At 40.4% G+C, this 21,920-nt stretch overlaps 1 protein-coding gene across 1 annotated transcript in view; it reads left to right on the top strand.

The window, feature by feature from the left end:
- The window catches only part of LOC129773475 (uncharacterized), a 47,333-nt gene that overhangs the window by 7,284 nt on the left and 18,129 nt on the right, over positions 1 to 21,920 (top strand). The window contains 3 exon segments of the mRNA XM_055777087.1: positions 8,087 to 8,201; positions 8,707 to 8,912; positions 18,708 to 18,826. Of these exon segments, the coding sequence (XP_055633062.1) occupies positions 8,087 to 8,201; positions 8,707 to 8,912; positions 18,708 to 18,826 (440 nt within the window).

Here is a 21,920-nt window from a genome sequence, read left to right as displayed (position 1 = left end):
TCAAAATAATGAAAAGTGGAAGAATGTTTTATAACGTATTATTAAGTCCATCCATTCTTATGGATGACGCAGACCGTTTACGAGCGTCGGACGCCATACGTTTATCTGGTGCTCCACGTTTGCAACCATGCAATCAAAATGCATCACATGCATAATTAACCGGGCTAACGTAATGCACCAGGTAAACGTATGCAGTCCGACTTGAACGTTTCGGCAATTTCATCTACTACGGTATTAAATTAATTTCAATGAATTCAAATCGGTTTTAACGGATTAACGCAAGCCTTGAAGCTAAATTCCAAGCGTTCTTACCATTTCTCCGTTCAGAGCCATAAAAGCTGGTTGTGACAAAAATATCAGCGGGATGATTGTGTCACATTTAACCTGAAACCCACTCACCCGAATGACAGTTACCCGAAAGACATTCACCTGAATTCCACTCACCCGAATGTAACAAATACCCGAAAGCGACAGCTACCCGAATGTAACATCTACCCGAATTGACACTTACCCAAAAGAAGGATATATTCAAATAATACACAAATTTTACTATATTTGTATTTGTATTTGTATATTTAATTCTGATCAGTGTTATATACAGATCATATTTGTCTCATACTTTCATTTCCATTCAAAAAGTATTTTTCGTGGGAAGTACAATTCGAGAAATACTGGCATTGAATAAAATCCTTCTCAAAATAATGAAAAGTGAAAGAATGCAGTTTTATAACGTATTATTAAGTCCATCCGTCCGTTTACGAGCGTCGGACGCCATACGTTTATCTGGTGCATCACGTTTGCAACCAGGCAATCAAAATGCATGATATGCATAATTCACCGGGCAAACGTAATGCACCAGGTAAACGTATGCAGTCCGACGCTCGGTCCTGACTAAAGGATCTTCTCCTATGTTTCAAACAAACCGGGCAATCGGTGGAACACAGGTTTGCTTGCGAGGGGCCGCCGCTTCCAACGGCGGGTCGGCGGCCTACTCGGATTGCGTCACCTCGGCGACTTGGTGCCGCCTCGATTCCTTATCCTCGTTAAATGAGGACTTGATCTCAAAATAAATTTCATCACGAAATAATAAACTCATGATAAACATTGCGCTGCGGCGGCAAATATGTAAGTACCATTTTTTCTTATCTATTCTTTTCACATTTTCATTAAAAAAAATTATGTTAAAGTAACCTGTTCAATTTTCGGAATATTTCATAAGCCATGCTCATTTCTGAATGATCTCTTGGTCTTAAAGAGCAATACGGAAAGGAAAGAAGACAGCATGTCAATTGTGCCTACACTAATTTCTAAAAATGACACAGCGAAGTCTTCAACATCCTTTTCGAATTTCCTCATTACAATTTCTCAGTTTACTTCGTAACTTCCTAACAGCAGATTCGACAAAATTCATAAACTGATTTGTCGGAATTTTTCCTTCTTCATTCGGGTAAACATTCCATTCGGGTAAATGTCGCATTCGGGTAAATGTTGCATTCGGGTAAATGTTCATTCGGGTGAATGTCATTCGGGTATGCGTCACATTCGGGTAAATGTGCTTCGGGTAAACGTGTTTCGGGTTTCGGGACTCAACCGTTTAATGACCCAATAAATTCAATGTATTTAGCTCATTAAACCAAATTTTTTTTCATGATTCACTTTCGAATTTTTTGCTTGTGTTGTGGTCAACCACAGCTTTCTATTTTCTTTACATGCGACAATATAACGGTTAGCATGACTGCTGAAATGCTCAAAAAGAGAATTGTGGATATGGTCGTGAAAAACAGCATTCCGCTGGGTTGTGTCCCATTCACCCGAATTCCATTCACCCGAAACACGTTTACCCGAAGCACATTTACCCGAATCCGAGCGTTAGCAAGCGTCGGACTGCATACGTTTACCTGGTGCATTACGTTTGCCCGGTTAATTATGCATGTCATGCATTTTGATTGTCTGGTTGCAAACGTGGTGCACCAGATAAACGTATGGCGTCCGACGCTCGTAAACGGGCTGCGTCATCCATGAGAATGGATGGACTTAATAATACGTTATAAAACTGCATTCTTTCACTTTTCATTATTTTGAAAAGGATTTTATTCAATGCCAAATTGTTTATTCAATCTCAAATTGTACTTCCCACGAAAAATACTTTTTGAATGGAAATGAAAGTATGAGACAAATATGATCTTTATATAACACTGATCAGAATTAAACATATAAAAATACAAATACAAATATAGTAAAATTTTTGTATTATTTGAATATATCCTTCTTTTGGGTAAGTGTCGCTTTCGGGTAGATGTTACTTCGGGTAATTGTTACATTAGGGTAACTGTCGCATTCGGGTGAATGTTACATTCGGGTAAACGTAACATTCGGGTAATTGTTGCATTCGGGTAAATGTCGCATTAGGGTAAGTGTCAATTCGGGTAGATTTTACATTCGGGTAGCTGTCGCTTTCGGGTATTTGTTACATTCGGGTGAGTGGAATTCGGGTGAATGTCTTTCGGGTAACTGTCATTCGGGTGAGTGGGTTTCGGGTAAATGTGACACAATCATCCCGCTGATATTTTTGTTTATGGCTCTGAACGGAGAAATTAGCTTCAAGGCTTGCGTTAATCCGTTAAAACCGATTTGAATTCGTTGAAATTAATTTAATACCGTAGTAGATGAAATTGCCGAAATGTTCAAGATCTTCCATATGCCGTTGCGCCGTTCATATACTCCAGTTGACAATTCTTGACGGATTGAATGATCGTTTTGATACTACCTTGATTGGTAAGTTGAGGCAAGTTAATATAGCTGCTAGAACCCCGAAAACGGATGCAATTCTTAAAAGAAGAGCAGAGAAAGAAGCTATTTTAGACCAAGCCACTCGCGATAAGAGTACATATCTCACGATTCAGCGGCTGTTTGAACTTAGAAATTTTATCAATGATCTGAATAATGACAATACTTCCCTAACCGAGAATCAGTGGAACAAAAGCGATGGATCTGGAGAAGCTACTGTTTCAACAGCTCAACCTAACTAAAACACTTCAGCTTGTAGAATTGGAAATGTTTACGTTGGCCTGAAGAAGTTTGATTTTCCGCCTTAGTAAGATGGAATGGCCAATTGCAGATGGAGTTGCACGGTCCAGAAGAGAAAATACACTTCTGGCTAACCCTTGGCCCTAAACAAATATCAGCTCAGAAAAAGCTCGATAAACTCTGGCATGCTTATCAATAACTGTAACAATGCCCAGCGCACCCTCCAAAGCCCTAGATGCTCTTTTGTACCTTCTACCCTTGCACCAATGTGCGAAACCTGAAGCGGAAAAAGGTGCTCTTAGACTGAAACGTATAAAACATTTTCTAGAAGGAGATCTCACAGGGCATTCACAAATCCTGAAAGATTTTCAACTGAACACTATAGACTGGATGGAAACAAAGACAAACTTCAGTGTTTCCTTCAAAGTGATTGAATTCAATCGCAACGAATGGGAAGAAGATGGTCCCAAAACTCGCCCAGGATCACTCGTGTTTTGTACCGATGGATTATAATAATTGTATAACGTCTTCTATATTTCGTCCACCGAAAAAGGAAATCAACAATGTGTCTTCTTTGAACCTCCATGTTGAGTGGCTATAAGACTAAACTGAAGTGATGCTGCTTTAAAGTCTACGCTTACTATATGCATTTATAAATTGCAACTTGTTCATTTATATGCAAAAACTCATAATTTCAAATTTAATTTACTCAAATACAAAAAATAACACTCTTTTGAAAGTTTCACCTTATGTAGAGTCAAATATGCTTTTTAAAATGCTATCAATAATTTTTTATTATGTTTGCCCCAAAAAGAACGACAAGCAAATGAAAAGGTCGTGTTTTCGGGGAAAAAACATCAATAACTTTGAGTAGCATTAAGATACATACAAGTTATGCACCGTAAAATGCGTGGATTGGAAAGCTCTAAAGATCATTCAAAGACAGTTTTGATGTAGAATTTTATATATAAAAGTTAGAGCAAAAAAACCTTTTTTTTTCATGGTAACCCTAACTCAACCTAGAGAGAAAGCGTTATATCAGTTATTTGAAGAGATAGAAAGAAATATTGTTCTACAAAGTTACTTAAAATAACCAGAGCTACAATATTGTCGAGCTATGTTTACCTCTATCTATAAAGATAAGAAAGTTAGATTTTTATTTCATCGTAAATTTTGGTCACCCTATTTTTGATAACATAAAAATGAGCGCTCTATTATATGTAACAACTTTGTCGAGGACAGTTTTTGTCTAGAGAATCACTGTCGAGCTCTAGATGCTAATTTCCACTTAAATGCACCTCCTGGATCATAGTGCAATGGGACAGTGACCTACAGTTTTTCAAGCAGAAGTACAAATTATTCTAACATGTACAAATATTTGTTTGTCTAGAAAATACAGGTACGCCAATATCTGTATCTTCTCAGATAGCTAAGCAGCTCTTAATGGAGTAAAAGCATACACATGTCAGTCGAAGCTAGTTTGGGAATGTATTCTATCCTTAAACCAACTAGCTGCTACTAACGAAGTTAATCTATACTGGGTACCTGGTCACTGCGGTATAGAAGGTTATGAAAAAATCGATCTCTTAGCAAGATTAGGATCTTCAACTAAATTCGTCGGGCCTGAGCCATTTTGTGAATTATCTACAACATGCATGAAATCTGAGCTCTAAACCCGGGAAATATCAATGATTGAAGCCAACTGGAGGGCTCTACCAACACCGAGACAATCCAAATTATTCATTACACCTTGTAACAGAATAACACGCAACCTACTCAGCTTGAATAAGGCAGATTTGAGTGCATTAACCTGTCTATTGACCGGACACTGTCCGAGCGGGTATAACCTTTAATAAAATCGAAAAACTGGCAGATGATAATTGTCGTTTCTGCAATTTCGAAGTTGAAACTCCAGAACATTTACTGTGTCAATGCAGTACACTAATTCAGCGAGGACTGCGGATTCTTGGAAAGGGTATTCTCATGCCTAACGAGATTTGGTCTGCTGAACCAAAAAAGGTAAGGAACTTCATAAAGGAGGTCATACCTTCGTGGGGGGATAAGCAAAGTCCTGATGCAACTATCACTTATTCCCTGAGTGATGTAACGAACTGACACAGCATACATAGCAAACTGGAGTGCACAACAATGGTTCAAACTAATGGTCTTAGGGGTACAATGCTCCTACAGAAGAAGAAACCTTGTTAGCAGCAATTTACATCGATCCAAAGATTAGAATTTTGCTTAACGAGAGCCAATCAACGATAGCTAAGGAAGTATTATGTGAAACATCGGAACGAAGGAGACGTTGATGAACCTGTCGATGAATCTTGCGGCGATAATCCTGATTCTTCATCTCCATCAGAGAGCACTGATTTCGATGCTTACCTAAATAACAAAAAAGTAAAACGACGTCACTTCAGAAGAAAGAATAAACCTTCTGCTAAGCATATTTTTAAGTGAAATCTTAGCTTGTTTGCCAGAGATTGAAAAATAAGATCGATCATGTAAGATGACAGTAGAGTAGTGCGGGACAAAAGTGCGCATTGGCGTTTTTGAAGCAAACGAGTATAAAAATTTGACAAAAGTGTATTCGTTTGATACATTATTACACCAGCAGCTCACACATATAAACAAGATACATTTCATGAAAGTGACGAAAAATTATGAGGTAAAAAGAGTTTTGCGTTGTTTTGATCTATTTTTTTCAGTTTTGGAGATGACGATTTTCTTACCTCGAATAACTGGTAAGTTCTAAACTACACTGTCAAGGAAACCTTCATTCTATAGTAGATGATAGTGCGTATTCGTTTTTGTGAAAAAGTTCAAGAGCTTTTTTTAAAAATTCGTGTAATAAAATGTTTTCAACAAAATTTTTAACGGGGCCCACAAGAAGAAAACTGATTTGAAGAAATGCACTCCAGAAATGCTGAAATGGCCCGACAGAGGCTTCGGGAGGAAGTCTCGAAGCGTCGGATTGCGTCAGACCTCGGTATTTTTGAATCAGCTCTGAGGAAGAGGCTCATATCAGAAAGTTATTTATGATTTGAATCTCCTTTTATTGCCATTTCTACTTCTGCTGGGATGTGTCAGCGAGCACCTAGGGTCAGATAGGTATTTACGAGTGAGCAGTCTGAGGATCTGGCGAACCACTGCAGGGTACTGGACAAAGCTTTCTATGGTATGACTCTCAAAGATTTACGGCGTCTGGCGTTTGATTTTGCGGAAGCCAACAACCTCCAGCACGAATTCAATCAAGTTGCAAATCCGGTAGGAAGTCTCCTCCCTCCCAAAAACTTCCACGTGGTATGTTCGACCATAACACCCACTCTTCTCCACCCATAAAAACCCATAGAACACCCCCCTCCTGCCTACTGGACGATATCTACACTCTCTAGTAATGATGCTTCTTCCGCTTCTGATGGTAAAGTATTTATTTTTGGTATAAGTTATCTCAGAAGTTCAATTCAATAAGTGCGCACTTTTGCCCCGCACTATGGGCCTAAGGTGCGCATTTGCCTTTTTGTATTAAAATATGTATTTGTCCAATTACAAACACTGCTCGAGAAATGCTCTGTGTTCTGTTTTTTCGAGCATTCTAAATTTTATTTAAATTAGTTTATTTTTAAAGGCGCCAAAGTTTAAAGGAGCCAAATCCTCTAAAGTTAATAAGGTAGGAAATCGATTACTCGCAGTCGATTCGAGCTTAGAAGTGTGACATATTTTTTTTAGGAAAAGGAATTCTAAATTTTGATGTTTATCTTTACTATCTAATCAGAGGAAATTGTAAATTGATGTTCTAATGAAAAACCTGGTTTCGAATTATTCTATTTTTAACAGGAGTCGGAGTCGGGAAATTTTTCTCCGACTCCACAGCTCTGGAGACAATAAATTAGGCAATACCCCAAATATTAGTTCTATAAATCAATCTGAACTTTCAGTCCCGAGTTCCTGAACTGCCGAAATTGTTGACAGCATGACATGAAAGTTTTGGTTTGTCGGGAATTTGGACTTGTGTACAATGTTAACCTATTTTTTCGATATTGTTGATTTTTTTCGCGCATCATTAAAATGACCTTCAGCCTCCTAGGTCAGTTTGTCTCTAAAATCATTGATGTAACTTAGGTATAGTATTCCTTCCCGAACGAACGTTATGAACGTCTATGAAGACTGCACAATTCGTAGTTACTCTCCATGATTGACATTCCTCTACACTAGAATATCTTATAAAAATTGCTCGAAGAAAACAATGTACGGCATGCACTTTAACACTAAACTAGCCACAACTTGTTGAAGGTCAGGTTTTTAAGTCATTTTTTAAATACGCTTCATTGCAAATTACACTGAGAGTTAAAGATATCACGCCTACTTGCGAAATGAACAATTCATTTATTCCTTTTTTAAGCGTTTGTGGGTTTTGGGAATAAATTTTATTTGACAAGTTAATAATGATTAAAATCTGTCATAGAATTTATCAATGTGCTTATCATATTTGTTATTATTGGACATTAGATTAGATACATGATATTATACTACATGAGTTGAAAAGCCCCGGCTTGTACGGCCCATTTTAAATTCACAAAACCACAGATAAACTGTTGTTCTCGAAGGAGTAGAAGTGGAATAACATTCCGTCAACCATTGCATTGATTATTTTGCAATTTTTATGAGTTTTTTCTCATCATAAACAAAGTTTGATCAAAATAGAATATACCTCTTTTTCCATTTTATATACGAATGCTTAAGTAGCGACACTTATACAACTGTAGTTTGTGAACAAATAAATAAAATGTCACGAAACTTTACACATAAGCTAGTGACAGAAGAAGCTCTCGAAATGAATCTTGTTGATTTTTTAGTTTCGCCATCCCGGTACTTTTCAGCCCATGTAGTATTATGCTAAACGAAACCAAGCCAACCGTGCAGATTGCTCAAAATTCATTTAAACCACTCAACCATTCGCTTTAATTCACCCCATCAAGCAGGAGTAAGGTGTGCTGAAGAGAAATTTCATCCCATATTTATGATGCTAATGTTCGTTTCTTGTTTTCCCCCGCAGCAAAAACAATATACACGAAAAGGACGAACAAGAGGAGATGTTTCGATTTATTGAGTCACTGGCAAACTCAACCTACATTAACTTTCGAAACATCAAAGGGACGCCTAACGTTGACGTGAGTAAGCGTGATGGTATAATTAAATTTCCCGCGAATTCATTGTGATATTCATGCAACTAGTGGAGACGCCAAGTTGGGGCATTGTTCGGATAAACCGTGGAATCAAAGATGTGTTACGAAGAGACCCGTATATATCCAAACCCCCCGCGGTCAAGTGATCAGCAGTGTTGGTTTACAAATTGTGATAAAAATATCAGTTTGATTTCTGTTCATTCTGTTTCTTTTTCATATATTTGAAAAATTTGAGTTTTTTAAATTGAGTTATCTGATTCCGACCGATTCTGATCCCTGAAAATAAGATAATTACAAACAAGAAAAATCAACATCATACCAGAACATAACAGATTCGTTCAAATATCTAATAAAAAGGTGGTGAACAATCCACATTTGACCGTAGAATTGAAATGATCTAATAGATTCCTACTTCATTCTACCGAAGCCATCAATTATTTACAGCCCACAGATTCCACAGTAATAAATTATGCATTCTTACCATTCGCAGCGTATACTCTCAATGCTCCGGGTCCAACCAAAGGATTATATGATGCTGATAGCAAACCTAACGCAGGACCTCACCCGGCGGGACCATCAAGAGTTTCGAGTGCGCAGTCAAAACAATCTCGAGTACATCCGAACGCTTCAAACACTGACCGAATACGGTATTTGCTACACCACAAACAGCTTTATCGCTCCAAATTTAACGACGAGGTAATTTGTTTCCGCCCCATAAGCCATTCTATCTGTCTTGTCCCGGGCAAGACGCACCAAAGCGAACCGCTCGATGTGGATGGGCTCTTATTTATCCTCATCTTTGCACCTCATAAAACTATAAGTTCACCTTTCCCCGCTCAATCCGGACAAATAGCTTTTCTTGGCTTTCCCTTGAAGAAGTTCACTCCATCGGGTAAACCGTCACTCAATCCAGCAGCGCACCAGAACCGCTCGAATGACGATGAAATTAATTGCTGACCGCTGCTATAGCTTCTTTGCCGCATTCAGAATAGAAACTTTCAGCTCATGTTCACAGAGTTTGAAATGCGAGAAGGGGCGGTATAGTGTTTTATCTACTATCAGTTCGATGGTGTGGGGTGAATTGTTAAGACAAAGTTGATAAAGAATTCTGGAAGATCAATTCCTGAAATGATATCATCTTTGAGAAGATGATATCATTCCTGGAATAATTTGATGTAAATTGATCATAAATCAGATACTTGTTGAATGATGAACAGAATAATTATCCAATTTGTTAAACTTGTTAATCCAATGTGTAATTAATTTCTTAATGTAAATTATTGTCTGGTATTGCGCATCAACGCGAATAATACGACTGATTAGAATTATTGCGACTTACAATTTCCATATGACAAAAAATATTAGCATTGAATAACATTTTCAAATTGTCTTAATATGCATTGGTCCATCTCTTGAGTGTTAATGCAAAAAAGATCTCAATTAATCGAGGCCATCATTATTGGTTACTGGCTCATTTCACTAGTATTTTAACCGAACGGTCACGTGTATGCACTGCGCACTTCATACACGGAACACATGGACCATAGAAATTACCAGCATCTATTATAATTGATTATCTAACAACCATACCTTCGTTCTCCAATATTCCCACACGCTTGCATTGGCCAACCTAAACAAACCGACCTTGGTCCTCGCTGTGATTGCGACCATCCACATCATCACCAACAAAATCATTACCGGCTGCTGCGAAACGGGACGCGGTGCAATTGTTGCTAAATGTTCAAAACAACCGTCCGCAAAACGTGGCCGCGAAACCCCGCTCTCGCAACTGGACCCGCGCTTCCACCACGCGAATGAACCCCAACGCAGCCAATTGTTGAAAGGACACCCACCCGAAGAGGACTACTTCTACCGGAGCCATAAATTGCACGACGTTCGCTTCGGCAATCTATTCGACGGGGACATCACCTACAGCTTCATCGGTTTCGATGGCCCCATATCCGTAATTAATTATATAGCTAGTGAGCTGCGAAAAAAAGTGGCGCTTTTTACGTGCATCTGTTTGATATTTTAACGAAGCGATGCGTGCACGAGTGGATGCAGCTGCACATGCATATAAATTTCAGCACTGAATGGCAAGGTCACTTGAAAGTAAACGAATATTTGCCACGGTCATTATTTCGGGAACATCCAGGCCGCAGATATTATGCCATCCATAGAAAACGAGGCGCACTATCACTAATTGCCATAAGCTTCGTACAACTACACTCAATTAATAGAAACGTCCTCCACCGCTGATTTGTTTTTTGGTTCTTCAAGTGATTTTGAGAGCGAATGATTGAGGGGACTGTTGAAATTCCTATTAGTGTGCTTTTTCAATTGGTTGTTGCCAATGAAGACCACTTTACACTCATATAGTATGCAAGAAAACTGCACAACATGAGTTGTTTTCATAGATTTGAGGACCTTTTCGTTGTGAAGTTCGATGTAGAACCTTTCTCCTTTGTTTCCTGTTGTAGAATGTAGTTCGAAAACAGATGGTTTGAGGAAGTTTATCACTAGAATCATATTAAGTTGAGATTTTCAAGATGCACTAAAATAGCGGTAAGGATAAAACAATTTTGAATCTCTCCATCCAGGACGTGCAATTGAAATATCAGACCTAATGTCAAGTTTTCTCATACAAAATATGGAGGAGAAAATATTATTTTCAAGTTATTTGAAAGATAATGTTAATTTTAATTTTTTATTTCCATTTTATTCCAAGTGTATATTTTTTCACAACAACGCTTTAAAGCAACCCTGCTTCAAATGGTAAAAAATATATGGTTTTATTTGCTCAATCGATTCCTAATACACTCGTAAAAAATGGATTTTAACGCAATTGATACGAAAGAATAATCGTTGCCAGATTCAGAACACGGGCTAGGAACCTTATAGCAATCCAGTGCTATGCGCCAACAGATGCTGCCGACCTGCAGGAGGAAGAGAGTTTCTGCAGTCAGCTGAACAGTGCGGTTGATGTGAATTATCTGCTTAGGTGACTTCAATGCGAAGATTGGCTCAAACAATACGGACCTTGAACGCGTCATGGGACGCCATGGTTTAGGAGAGATGAGCGAAAACGGGGAGCTGTTTACAGAATTCTGTGGTAATAACAACGTGGTGATTGATGGCTCGATCTTCCCCCGCCGACCAGCACATAAGGTCACGTGAGTTTCTCGCGACGGCCGAACAGAAAACCAAATCGACCACATCTGCATCAGTCAAAAATGGAGAAGGAGTCTTCTTGATGTACAAGCGCAACAAGCGCAGCGCCGATATTGCATCCAACCATCACCTTGTCATCGCTAAGATACGCTTGCACGTCGCTCGCGTTCAACGGCGGGAGGAGAAAGTAGGATGTAGTTACGACGTCCGCCGGTTGGAGCCTCAGAGTTGCCAGCTAGTGGATCTGTTGAAGAGCTATGGAGTAGCATCAAGAACATCTTTATCACAACCAATGATGAAACCCTCGGCAAAGTACGCAGCACGCGGAGGAAGTGGATTTCAGATGGAACTTGGAGGATGATCGACGAGCAGAGAGAAGTGAGAGCTGGCATTGAGCGAGAGCGAACCAGAGCGGCTAAGACAGAGGCTCGTCAACGATTCGCCGAGCTGGAGAAGGCTGTTAAGAGGGCATGTAGACGGGACAAGAGAGCCTGGAGCAACTCCCTAACTGAAGAGGGGGAAACCGCCGCCGCCAATGGTGATATCCGCCTGTTGTACGACATTTCTCGCCGCCTTAGTGGTGTTAGGATGAATGCGAAGATGTCTCTGAAAGACAGACCTGGTCAGTTACTGACAGACCGTACAGGTCAGCTTGAACAATGGACTGAACACTTTGAGCAACTCTTTCGAGTCTCAAATGCTGGTAACCAAGAAAACCAGCAGCGCTTAGCACCCGTAGTTCATCGCATTAATCGCGTAAACTTCGATGCGCCATCGCTGTCTGAAACTGAAGTGGCAATCAAGAATATGAAGTCCAGTAGAGCCCACATACTGTATTTCAGCCGAGATGCTCAAAGCTGACCCAGCCTTGTCAGCCCAGATGATGCATCAGCTATTTAGCAATATATGGGAAACCGCAACTTTTCCGGTGGACTGGATACAAGGCATTTTGGTTAAAGACTCTAAGAAAGGGTACCCAGCTGAATGCGGGAACTGGCGCGGTATCACGCTGCTTTATGTTACTCTCAAAGTACTCTGCAAGGTAATGCTTAACCGGATTCAGGAGAAAATCGACGCTACTCTCCGGCGGCAGCAAGCCGGATTCCGTGCCGGTCGATCATGCGTGGACCATATCGCAACGCTCCTTATTATTCTGGAGCAGATCAACGAATTCCAGGATTCTCTCCCTAATACGGGTTACTGCCGGTGTGAGACAGGGCTGCATATTATCACCGCTACTGTTTCTTATAGTCATGGATGGGGTACTAGTTGGAGCTATTGACAGGAGACCAAACAGAGGATTGCCTTGAAATCCTTTTAGAATGGAGCACATAAACGATCTGGATTCAACCGACGCCATTGTTTTGCTCTCCCAACGTCGAAGTGATATACAGAGCAAGCTAGACGACCTCTCCGAGAGCTCCCAAGCAGCAGGTCTCGCAGTAAATGTCGCCAAAACCAAATACATGGTAGTGAACACTGACAATACCTCTAGGTTCACAGTAGCGGAACAAAGAATTGAACAGGTGGAAACGTTCCAATATCTTGGGAGGCAAACAACGCCGGATGGTGGTACCAAGACCGATATAGCCACACGGATCAGAAAGGCCAGGGCTGCATTTGCAGGTCTACGAAATATCTGGTGCTCAAACCAGATCACTCTCCATACAAAAAACCGAATCTTTAATTCAAACGTTAAATCCGTACTGCTGTATGCCTGCGAAACGTAGTGCGTCTCGGCGGAGCAAAAACGGATCGGCGGACAACGCAAAAACTGCAGGTTTTCGTTAATCATGGCTGCGATATATAATTCGAGCATGGTGGCCTGAAAACTGGATATCCAATGTGGAACTCCATCGTCGATGTCATCAGCGGATGAGTCGATCAGAAGCTTTTTCTTAGGCAATGAAAACCAAATATAGGAACTCTTGGAATTCGTTGACCTGCTCCAGGATGAAGCGGAATGTGACAAAATGATCCACACAAGATCTTCCAGCACGGAATCCTGCCTGCTTTCGTCGGAGAGTCGCGTCGATCTTCTCCTGTATCCGTTCTAGGATAACTTTGCACATAACATTCAGAACAATACACAGTAACACGACGCCTCGCCAATTATCACACACAGTCGGATCCCCCTTCTTGGGGACCTTCACTAAGACGCTATGCATTCAGTCGGACGGGAATGTCGCGATGTCCCAGATATTCGAGAATAGTTGGTGCAGCATTCGTGCGGATAGCATGGGGACAGCACGACTGTCCGGTCGTGTCTTTCACAGGCATCCTTGGATTCATCCTAGCTCCGCTCAGGCGTCGTGAGATATCGTAGAAGAGGCGCATATCGCCAGTTGTAGCAGCTTCCTTCCCTTCAGCCAGGGAGTCCACCCACGCTCGCTTGTCTCGTCTATAGGAGCGTTTAACTTCCTTCTCCAGAACCGCATACCGTTGACGGGCTTCGTTATTAGCTCCTCTGGTTTTCGCCCGCTCAATCGCAGCCTTAGCTTCCCTACGTTCCTCAATCTTCTTTCAGGTTTCATCCGTGATCCACTGGGTGCGCAGCTGGCCTAGGTTATTTTCACTACTCTCGATGAAAGCGTTCTTAATAGCCGTCCACTGTTCTTCTACGTTAACAACTACCGGAATATCCTCTGCTCGAGTCTCAAGCTCTTCAACGAACGACGTCTTCACAGCTGGATCGGTGTATGTTGAATCGCCTTCCAAGCCTCTTCCTGTAAAAAATCTTCTATAATTTATGATTCAAAATAATTTACTTTCATATTGTTGCTATCCGCACGATGAAATTTGGAATGATTTTTTTATTAATTCGTTTATTTTTACAGGCTCAGTTTTAAGGAACCGAATTCTTAACTATATTTTTATAACTATATATAACCAATTTCCTAATTCCATGATTAGTAAGGTAGAAAACCGATTACTCACGGTTGACTCGAGTTTAGAAAGGTGACTTTTTTTTCAAGGCAAGGATGGGATATAAGGAGATTATAAATATGTTGATGATCAGATTCAATTCTTAAATCTATTCGTATATCTATAGTGTATTTACACAACTTATTCTACTGTTTATAGGGGACTAATTACTCACAACTCGGTTAGACCTTGACATGTAATCAAGGTCTAACCGAGCCAATACATCTCTCACCGACACATTGGGCTGTCTTCCTCGGGTCCGAAGGGACTTTTCTAAATCCGATCTGGAGATCAGATATACCTCGCACGACCAAACAAAGTGCTCGATGTCGTGATAACCTTGGCCACAAACACAGAGATTGCTGCTGGCAAGATTGAAACGGAAGAGTAGTGCATCTAACGAACAGTGATTGGACATGAGTCGGGAGAAGGTGCTAATAAGGTCCCGATTCAATTCCAGACTTTTGAGCCACGGATTGAGGCTAACCTCAGGGATAATCGGGCGAAACCAGCGGCCCAATTCATCTTTGTTCCACTTGCGCTGCCAGTTAGCGATGGTATTTTTACGGACTAAAGAATAAAATTCATTGAAGGCGATTGCTGATAAATATCGCATTTAATTGCACCTACCTTTGCTAATGAGTTAGCATAATCTAATATTTCATGGATATCCTGCTTCATGCAACACGGTTGTGAATATACGAAGAAAGATCAACCTGCATGGAGATGAGTTCATAATATGGACTCATGAATCCAGAGTGAAAATTTAAATCGATCAGTTGCTCAAAATTTCCGATCACCAATGGATTCATAATCTTACACCGGATAAGGAACCGAAGAGATAATAAATTGAAGCGAAGAAAATTTATTCTGTGTTGACATTTTTTACTCAGATTTACTTAGTACGTTTGGAGTCGAACCAGACCCCAAGATACTTGAATGAATGACATAGCATGAGTGATCGGTTCACCCAAAAGTTGAAGCTTTGGTTTTGCTGGTTTATGCTATCTAGAAAAAACCACCATCTCTGTTCTCTCCGTGGAGAATTCGATCCCTAGTCCAATGGCCCAGGTTGAAAAATTATTCAAAGTATCTTGCAAGGTTCTTGCAGAATTCGAATTCGTTTGATCTTACGACAGACACCACTCCATAATCTGCAAGTTGTCTTAGGCTGCAATTTTGTGTGAGGCAATTTTCGATGTCGCTTACATAGAAGTTGTACAAAAGGGGGCTTAAACATGAGCCCTGGAGGAGGCCCATGTAAGAGACCCGACATACTGCCGAATCTCCGTGAGAAAAGTTCAAATGTTTCTCACAAAACAAGTTATATAACACATTGTTCAATAGAGGGGGCAGACCCCGAGAGTGTTATTTGTCTGACAAAACCTATATTGATACGGAATCAAGGACAAATTTGGAATGATGACACTTCATTTTCTTCGCGGTTGCCAGAATGACAATCGTCAACCTATGTGAAGGTCGACTTCAGACAAAATTTCTGGTCGAAGATTTTATAAAGCTTCTGCGTAGAATAAGGTACCTATCAAATTTAAGTTAGATAAATTAGCGGAAAAAACTAAAAAACTATTTAGAGTCGAATAAGCGAATGAAAACGGGAACTCAATCCTCAATATACATAAAATATATTAAAAAGTAACAACAACCAAACATTTCGGAATCTTTCATTAAGGGTGCCAAATCAGAAAACAGGTTACGTTTTTATGACGTTTAATAACTATTTTACGTTAATAACGTTTTAAGAAAACGTTAATAACTATTTTTGCCGCGAACGAATTTTGACGATTTACATACCAAACGAATCGGAAATTCCGTAAGATTTGTTTTTTATGCTATATACTATAATCCTCTAATGTATAAACGGTTTGAATTGATGAATTTCAGTTTTCCTATACATTTGTTCTGCTCATAGGTAAGCTTCCCTACCCCTGCCATCAATAACGAGCAACTTAAAGGGGATCAATGAAGGGGAATGATTTAAAGTCTCCGTAAACAAAGAAAAGGCGAAGAACGAAGGGGAATATTTGCCTAGAGCATAAATATTGGATCTCGTTGAGGCAAATTTTCAGTATCCTACTAGATACGAAGCAATGATCATCGCAACTAGGCTATTATCGGCTCACCAAGAAAATAATTGTTCAAGAGTTTTGTGTGTAATTTGGTTTCGCATGACAGTAGCAAAACTATTTCCTCCAAGGATGACAGCTAAGCTAAACGGAACCGGAAATGTAAATAGAATGGGCATCTGTTGAGAGCGCAAAGCGGACATAAATGTGTATATATTTAGTTGCTTCAAGCCATCGATTAATGGCCGATATATTGTGTGCGTACGTGCGTGCTTCATAACCGATACGTACGTTGGTACTGTCGTGATGCAATAATCGCCTAATTTTGTTATGCTATGATGGGCGATTGTTTGGAGGTGCAAATTATGCAGCAGCGATAATATAAGAATATTTGCGCTAGGGTATGAATAATGGATCTTTGCTAAAACAAATATTCAGAATTTTTTTACTCGAAGCAGCTAACCTCGCTTGTTTACCGTCATAATAAGGGCTTCGTTGGTGCCTTTGACATTGAATCAATGCATCGAGCTGACTCTATGGCGAAGCAGGGGTTAAGGTTGTGCGCCACATCACTATTTGAGGAATATAAAGTTAAACCATAGTGAATGTCGTGCTGGAATGTTGTGAGTTATTTGGATTCGCGTGCCAATCGCAAAACTGCCTTCAACAAGGATGGCATTTGCGCTAATCTTCAATGCAACTCTTTTCGAGGTTATTGGAATTAACAGACAGAATTTATTTCGTTTATTTAATCACCAAGAAAGTAAATATCATTCTAGAATTTTGTATGTGATTTGGTTTCGCTTGCCAGTAGCAAAACTTTCTCCACTAAGGATATCAGCTAATGGGGGGGTCTCCGTAGCCACATTGGTTGCGCGTTCGCTCAGTAAGCGATCGATCGTGAGTTCAAAACTCAGGGCCCTCATTGACCATCTTTGTGTTGTTACAGAATAACTACGTCCACGCAACAATCTTCAGCGATGGAGATCGATCCACGGTCGAAATAAGATCGATTCATCCATACAAATGTTTTGCTCTGCAAGACACATCGGGCTGCTGTTCTTTTAATAACTCAACAATGATCATATCAACTATCTCTGCTGTCCGGTGGTCTAACTGGATAATGGAACAACAAACTCTTACGCCGAAAAATGGTAGCTGTGTAATGGGCTAATTATAGATATGATAAACATGTGACATATACACGATTAAAATTCGGCTCTGTTACAGCTGAAGTGCTAATGAAATAATGAAATAAACAAATGAGATTAAAAAAAGGATATCAGCTGCGCTTATCTCGAGCAAGTAATTCAACTTTTCTCGAGGCCAGTAGTATTAACAGAAGCGTTTCTTTTGAGAATAACGCGAAAGGATGAGAAGTGTTGATGTGCTTAGTACGGTGCTGGTTGATCTTCGGTGTACGAACGATGTCTAGAGGTGCGATTCCACTGAGACAATACTAAATAACATGTAGCATATTATTTGATACTTGCAAGTATTGTCATTGTTGTTGTTTCCATTCGGTGCGAAAGAAAGATTGATGTAGTTATGAGATGTGGAATAATGGTGCTAGTGCAGCAAGTATATAATCGCCTGTGTATGTCAGTTGCGAAAAGGCCACCGGATTAGTGTTCGAGATAAATTTACAATGCATTAACATGGAACAGAGTGCGACATGCGATCAGCTTGTGTATTGTTCTGCGAGGGCATGAATGAATCATCAATCAATTATCTTCAACTAATTCTACAATTTAAAAAAACATTTCAGGGCGACCAAATCATTCTACTAAACAGTCATTTCTAAAATTTCGAAGCATTTTAAAATAATATCCGAAGTTATCAACAAGCGACTTGAACAAAATAACGGCGTAGTCGTCTGTCGGTGTGTCTTGGACACAACCTCCTATAATTTTTTTAAGTGACTAAATGGCTTTTAATAAAATAGATGGAAATGTATATCGTCATCATTTATGACCTAATTAATACCCTATCGTATAATAAAAGCATGCTGGAATCTTTGCACCTTCTTTCAAAAGAAAAGAACAGGAAGAACTATCAGAATCGTCTTGACAGCTTTCACGTTTCAAATTTATGCATTGGATGTTTATTCATGGTTTGAATGTTTTGATATTGGTTATGGTAAACATCGGCAATCTAACGGTATCATAACAAATTACCCAGCCCAAGGGCAAAATGATGCACAGTCAATGCAAATGCACGCCTTCAGCCAATACTAATAGTCTATTAATTCAACAACATTTCCATCGCCCATTTGTGTAACTTTTTCTCCACTTCTGGCCCAATTGCGCAGGTGTTCTATCACAGTCCGTACGAAACGATAAACATAGCCCGCTATCTACCCTACAGCATGGAGGCGTACGAGTTTGAAGCATACTCCATCGAAATGGTTACAACGAAGGACTTTCGGGAGTGAGTACACTTTTCATCGTTTACTTGCTTTGCCCACTCGGGTCCAGCAAATAACTCTAATTGGAGTGTCATTCTTGACTGTGTCAGTTACACCGGTTTCCATACCACCGTTTCGTCTTATTTGCTATCTTGATGCACGCTTTCAACACTGGCACTGAAAATGAATTTAGAACAGCTAAAAAAAATCGAATATTTATTTCTTTTCAAAAAATCTGATTACTCTGAAATATAATACTGCTGCTGAATTTTTCTGTTCAGTAGCCCAATCAAATATTCGCGAAATGCGCTCGCCCGAATAAAATATAAACATTTGCGAAAGAACGAAAGTTCGTTCCGCAGGATAAAATCCATTTATTCATACTTTTAATTCATTCACTCATTCTGTGGTGTAAATATATTCTGTAGCAAGCGCATTACGCTCTCAACCAAAGGCGGAGCCACCGAAGTTTGCAAATATTTGCGAGCTCCCTCTCCAACCAACCCAGGCAAACATTTGAATCAAAAAATCAAGCACATAAACTTTTGTAGTCATATCAAATTAAACCACCCGAAACTCACGGTCTAACATCCATCCAGCGCAAGCACTATTCATCGCGGTTCCCAGATAAAAAAATGGCGTTCGAGTCTGTGGTTGAATCGTATGCACCCTAACTAACTTCGGAGTTTACTTCTTACATATGGAGCCCGTTAGATGATGGGCTTCTGCCTTTGCAACTTTGGACTCCCATTCGTCTGTTTCGAGTTTTCTGACTTTTCTGACAGCATTCCTCGTAACGGAACGGGAAGCAGAAACCAGATGGACGAACGACGACGCAATTAGTGCATGTGGCACAGGAAGAACGCGAAAACAGACAATAATGCTTGAATCCACAATGGAATGCACACCAATGCATATGCAATTGTGCACTTTCCAAACCCCGAAAATGGCCGGAAACGGGAAACGAGATTATTCACGGCAACATCCGCTGCGTCCAGCCGCAGTAAAAAGCTTTTACTCAGTGAGATATCTTTCATGAGGGGAAATGGTTGCAGCAAAAAAAAAGAGATTATACTATGAGTGATGGGACCATTAGCATACAAAGTGCAATTGAAGAGATTATTATATTTAAAGTTTTGGCAACAATTCATTATTCATTCTTACTTCGCAACGTTATCGCCGGGCGGCGAGTATTATAGGTGAATCTCGAGGCAAAAAATGTAACAGATTAGATCAGGTGGCATAAATGTGCTGTTTTTAGTTTGGATAATACTGAAACCCCAATGTGACCTTAATAATAGCTAGATGTTTTTCATAGAGCACCGTATCGGACGGATTACCAAGTGGAATGTTCACTATATTAGGGCGAAAAAGATAAAACTATGCGACTTAATGGCTCAACATGGCATCGATGCTGGAGTGCTTTTCGAAACCCAGCTCAACTCGTCGACATTTTTTTTCAATAGGTCATCACAGCTCTTTGCGGACACCCGAACTAGCTTTGTTATGGGCAGAGGTTTCAATGCCCGGCATACCCTGTGGCACAATCGTCAGATCAACAAGAATGGTGTCATTTTAACCGATCAACCAGGTTGAGGTATTTGCTGTATTCCATTCTCTCTCACCCAGAACAACATCAACTCTGGACGTGTTTCTATCAGACTTGGATCTTCTTAACCGGTTACCTTTCCATGAACTTAGCTCAAACCACTACCCAGCGAGCAATTCGACTTCCGGAAAAACTACTCAACCGTCCACTAACCTGTTCGCGTGGGAAGCATCATACACCGGAACAGAGCCTGCTCCAACAACACAGCCGTGGTTCTTCTTGATGAAGGAAAGGCCTTCGACACCATCTGGCTCAACCAGGGTTTAGAATGTTTCAGTTTGAACTGGATTGAACTGGAACCATGAATGATTTGCAACAGTATCCATTCGAATCTATCCTCCATCGTTCAATTTTTATCTTATTTAACAGCCTGCTACGTGCCACGTGCTACAATATTTGTGAATTTATACAAATATCAGATGTTCTAGGTCCTCCAAACCATTCTGAAGTTTGTAATGCCCCGCTGCTCGGGATCACTCAGGGTCGTTATAAGATGCTCAGTCACCCTCAACCAGAACCTGGCAACTCACATTTTTCCGGGAGTCAATCTATTCCCGTCTACCCTGAAAGAAGCCACTCACGTCACTCGTGGGGAGTCTCTCCAACAAGTTTACCTAAGTCTCCTGTGGATAAACCTTCTTTTCGGCCGACTACGAGCAAGGGGTGACGGCTACCTTTACGAGCCCGGAATAACGGACAACTGAAAACTGGAATGTCCAGGACTGTTTGTTCACAAGGGAATAACACATAAGGTAGCGGGTAACGTATGTTATATTTCGGGGGTGGGGTTTTACAGCACACGGTACTTGCTCTCTGGTCTGGCTTAACTACGGATTTCCGAGTGGGTGGAAAACTCGGTTTTATCGACAGCTCGCTTTTGATTCCTAGCCGGGTGTTATTGGTCGTCCCTTCTGCAGGGCCTCTCTCTGCCGTGGCCTTCTTTGTCTCCTGGCGTCTTGGAAAATATACAAAGAAAAGGCCCACTGGACGGACCTTTTCTTTTTGTGTTTTTTTTAATATTTACGATGTTCACAATTTGAACGACGTGATCATTCAAAAAAATTTACACGACGCGCACTTCTACTCCCGGCGACGGTCACCAACAGCAAGAAAGACAACATATAATGGACAAATGGGAACAATGCCGACAGACCGAGCACAATAATGCCATATCCTTTTGTGTGACGGTACTTGTCACCTCATTCATGGACGCGATCTCTTATCGCCTCAAACCAGACCATTGTTTCATACGCGCGTCCTGATTTTGTTGTCTACGGTTCAGCTTTTCAGTGATGGCAGAGTCATCACTTCAGGCAGTTATGAACGACTGTTACAAGTTCAGACCAACTGCTCTACCATTTTAACCACGACTGGTGCAATGTTCATAGCCAGAATTTCACACATAAGCTAGTGACAGATGAACCCTTCGAAATTAATCTGAATCCCGGACTTTTCAGTCCATGTAGTATATAAACATCAGATGTTATGGGTCATCCGAATTATGACAA

Source organism: Toxorhynchites rutilus, chromosome 3 (assembly GCF_029784135.1).
Source record: "Toxorhynchites rutilus septentrionalis strain SRP chromosome 3, ASM2978413v1, whole genome shotgun sequence".
Classification (NCBI taxonomy): domain Eukaryota; kingdom Metazoa; phylum Arthropoda; class Insecta; order Diptera; family Culicidae; genus Toxorhynchites; species Toxorhynchites rutilus.
Note: the sequence above shows the minus strand (reverse complement) of the source record. Positions and strands in the feature narration are given on the sequence as shown.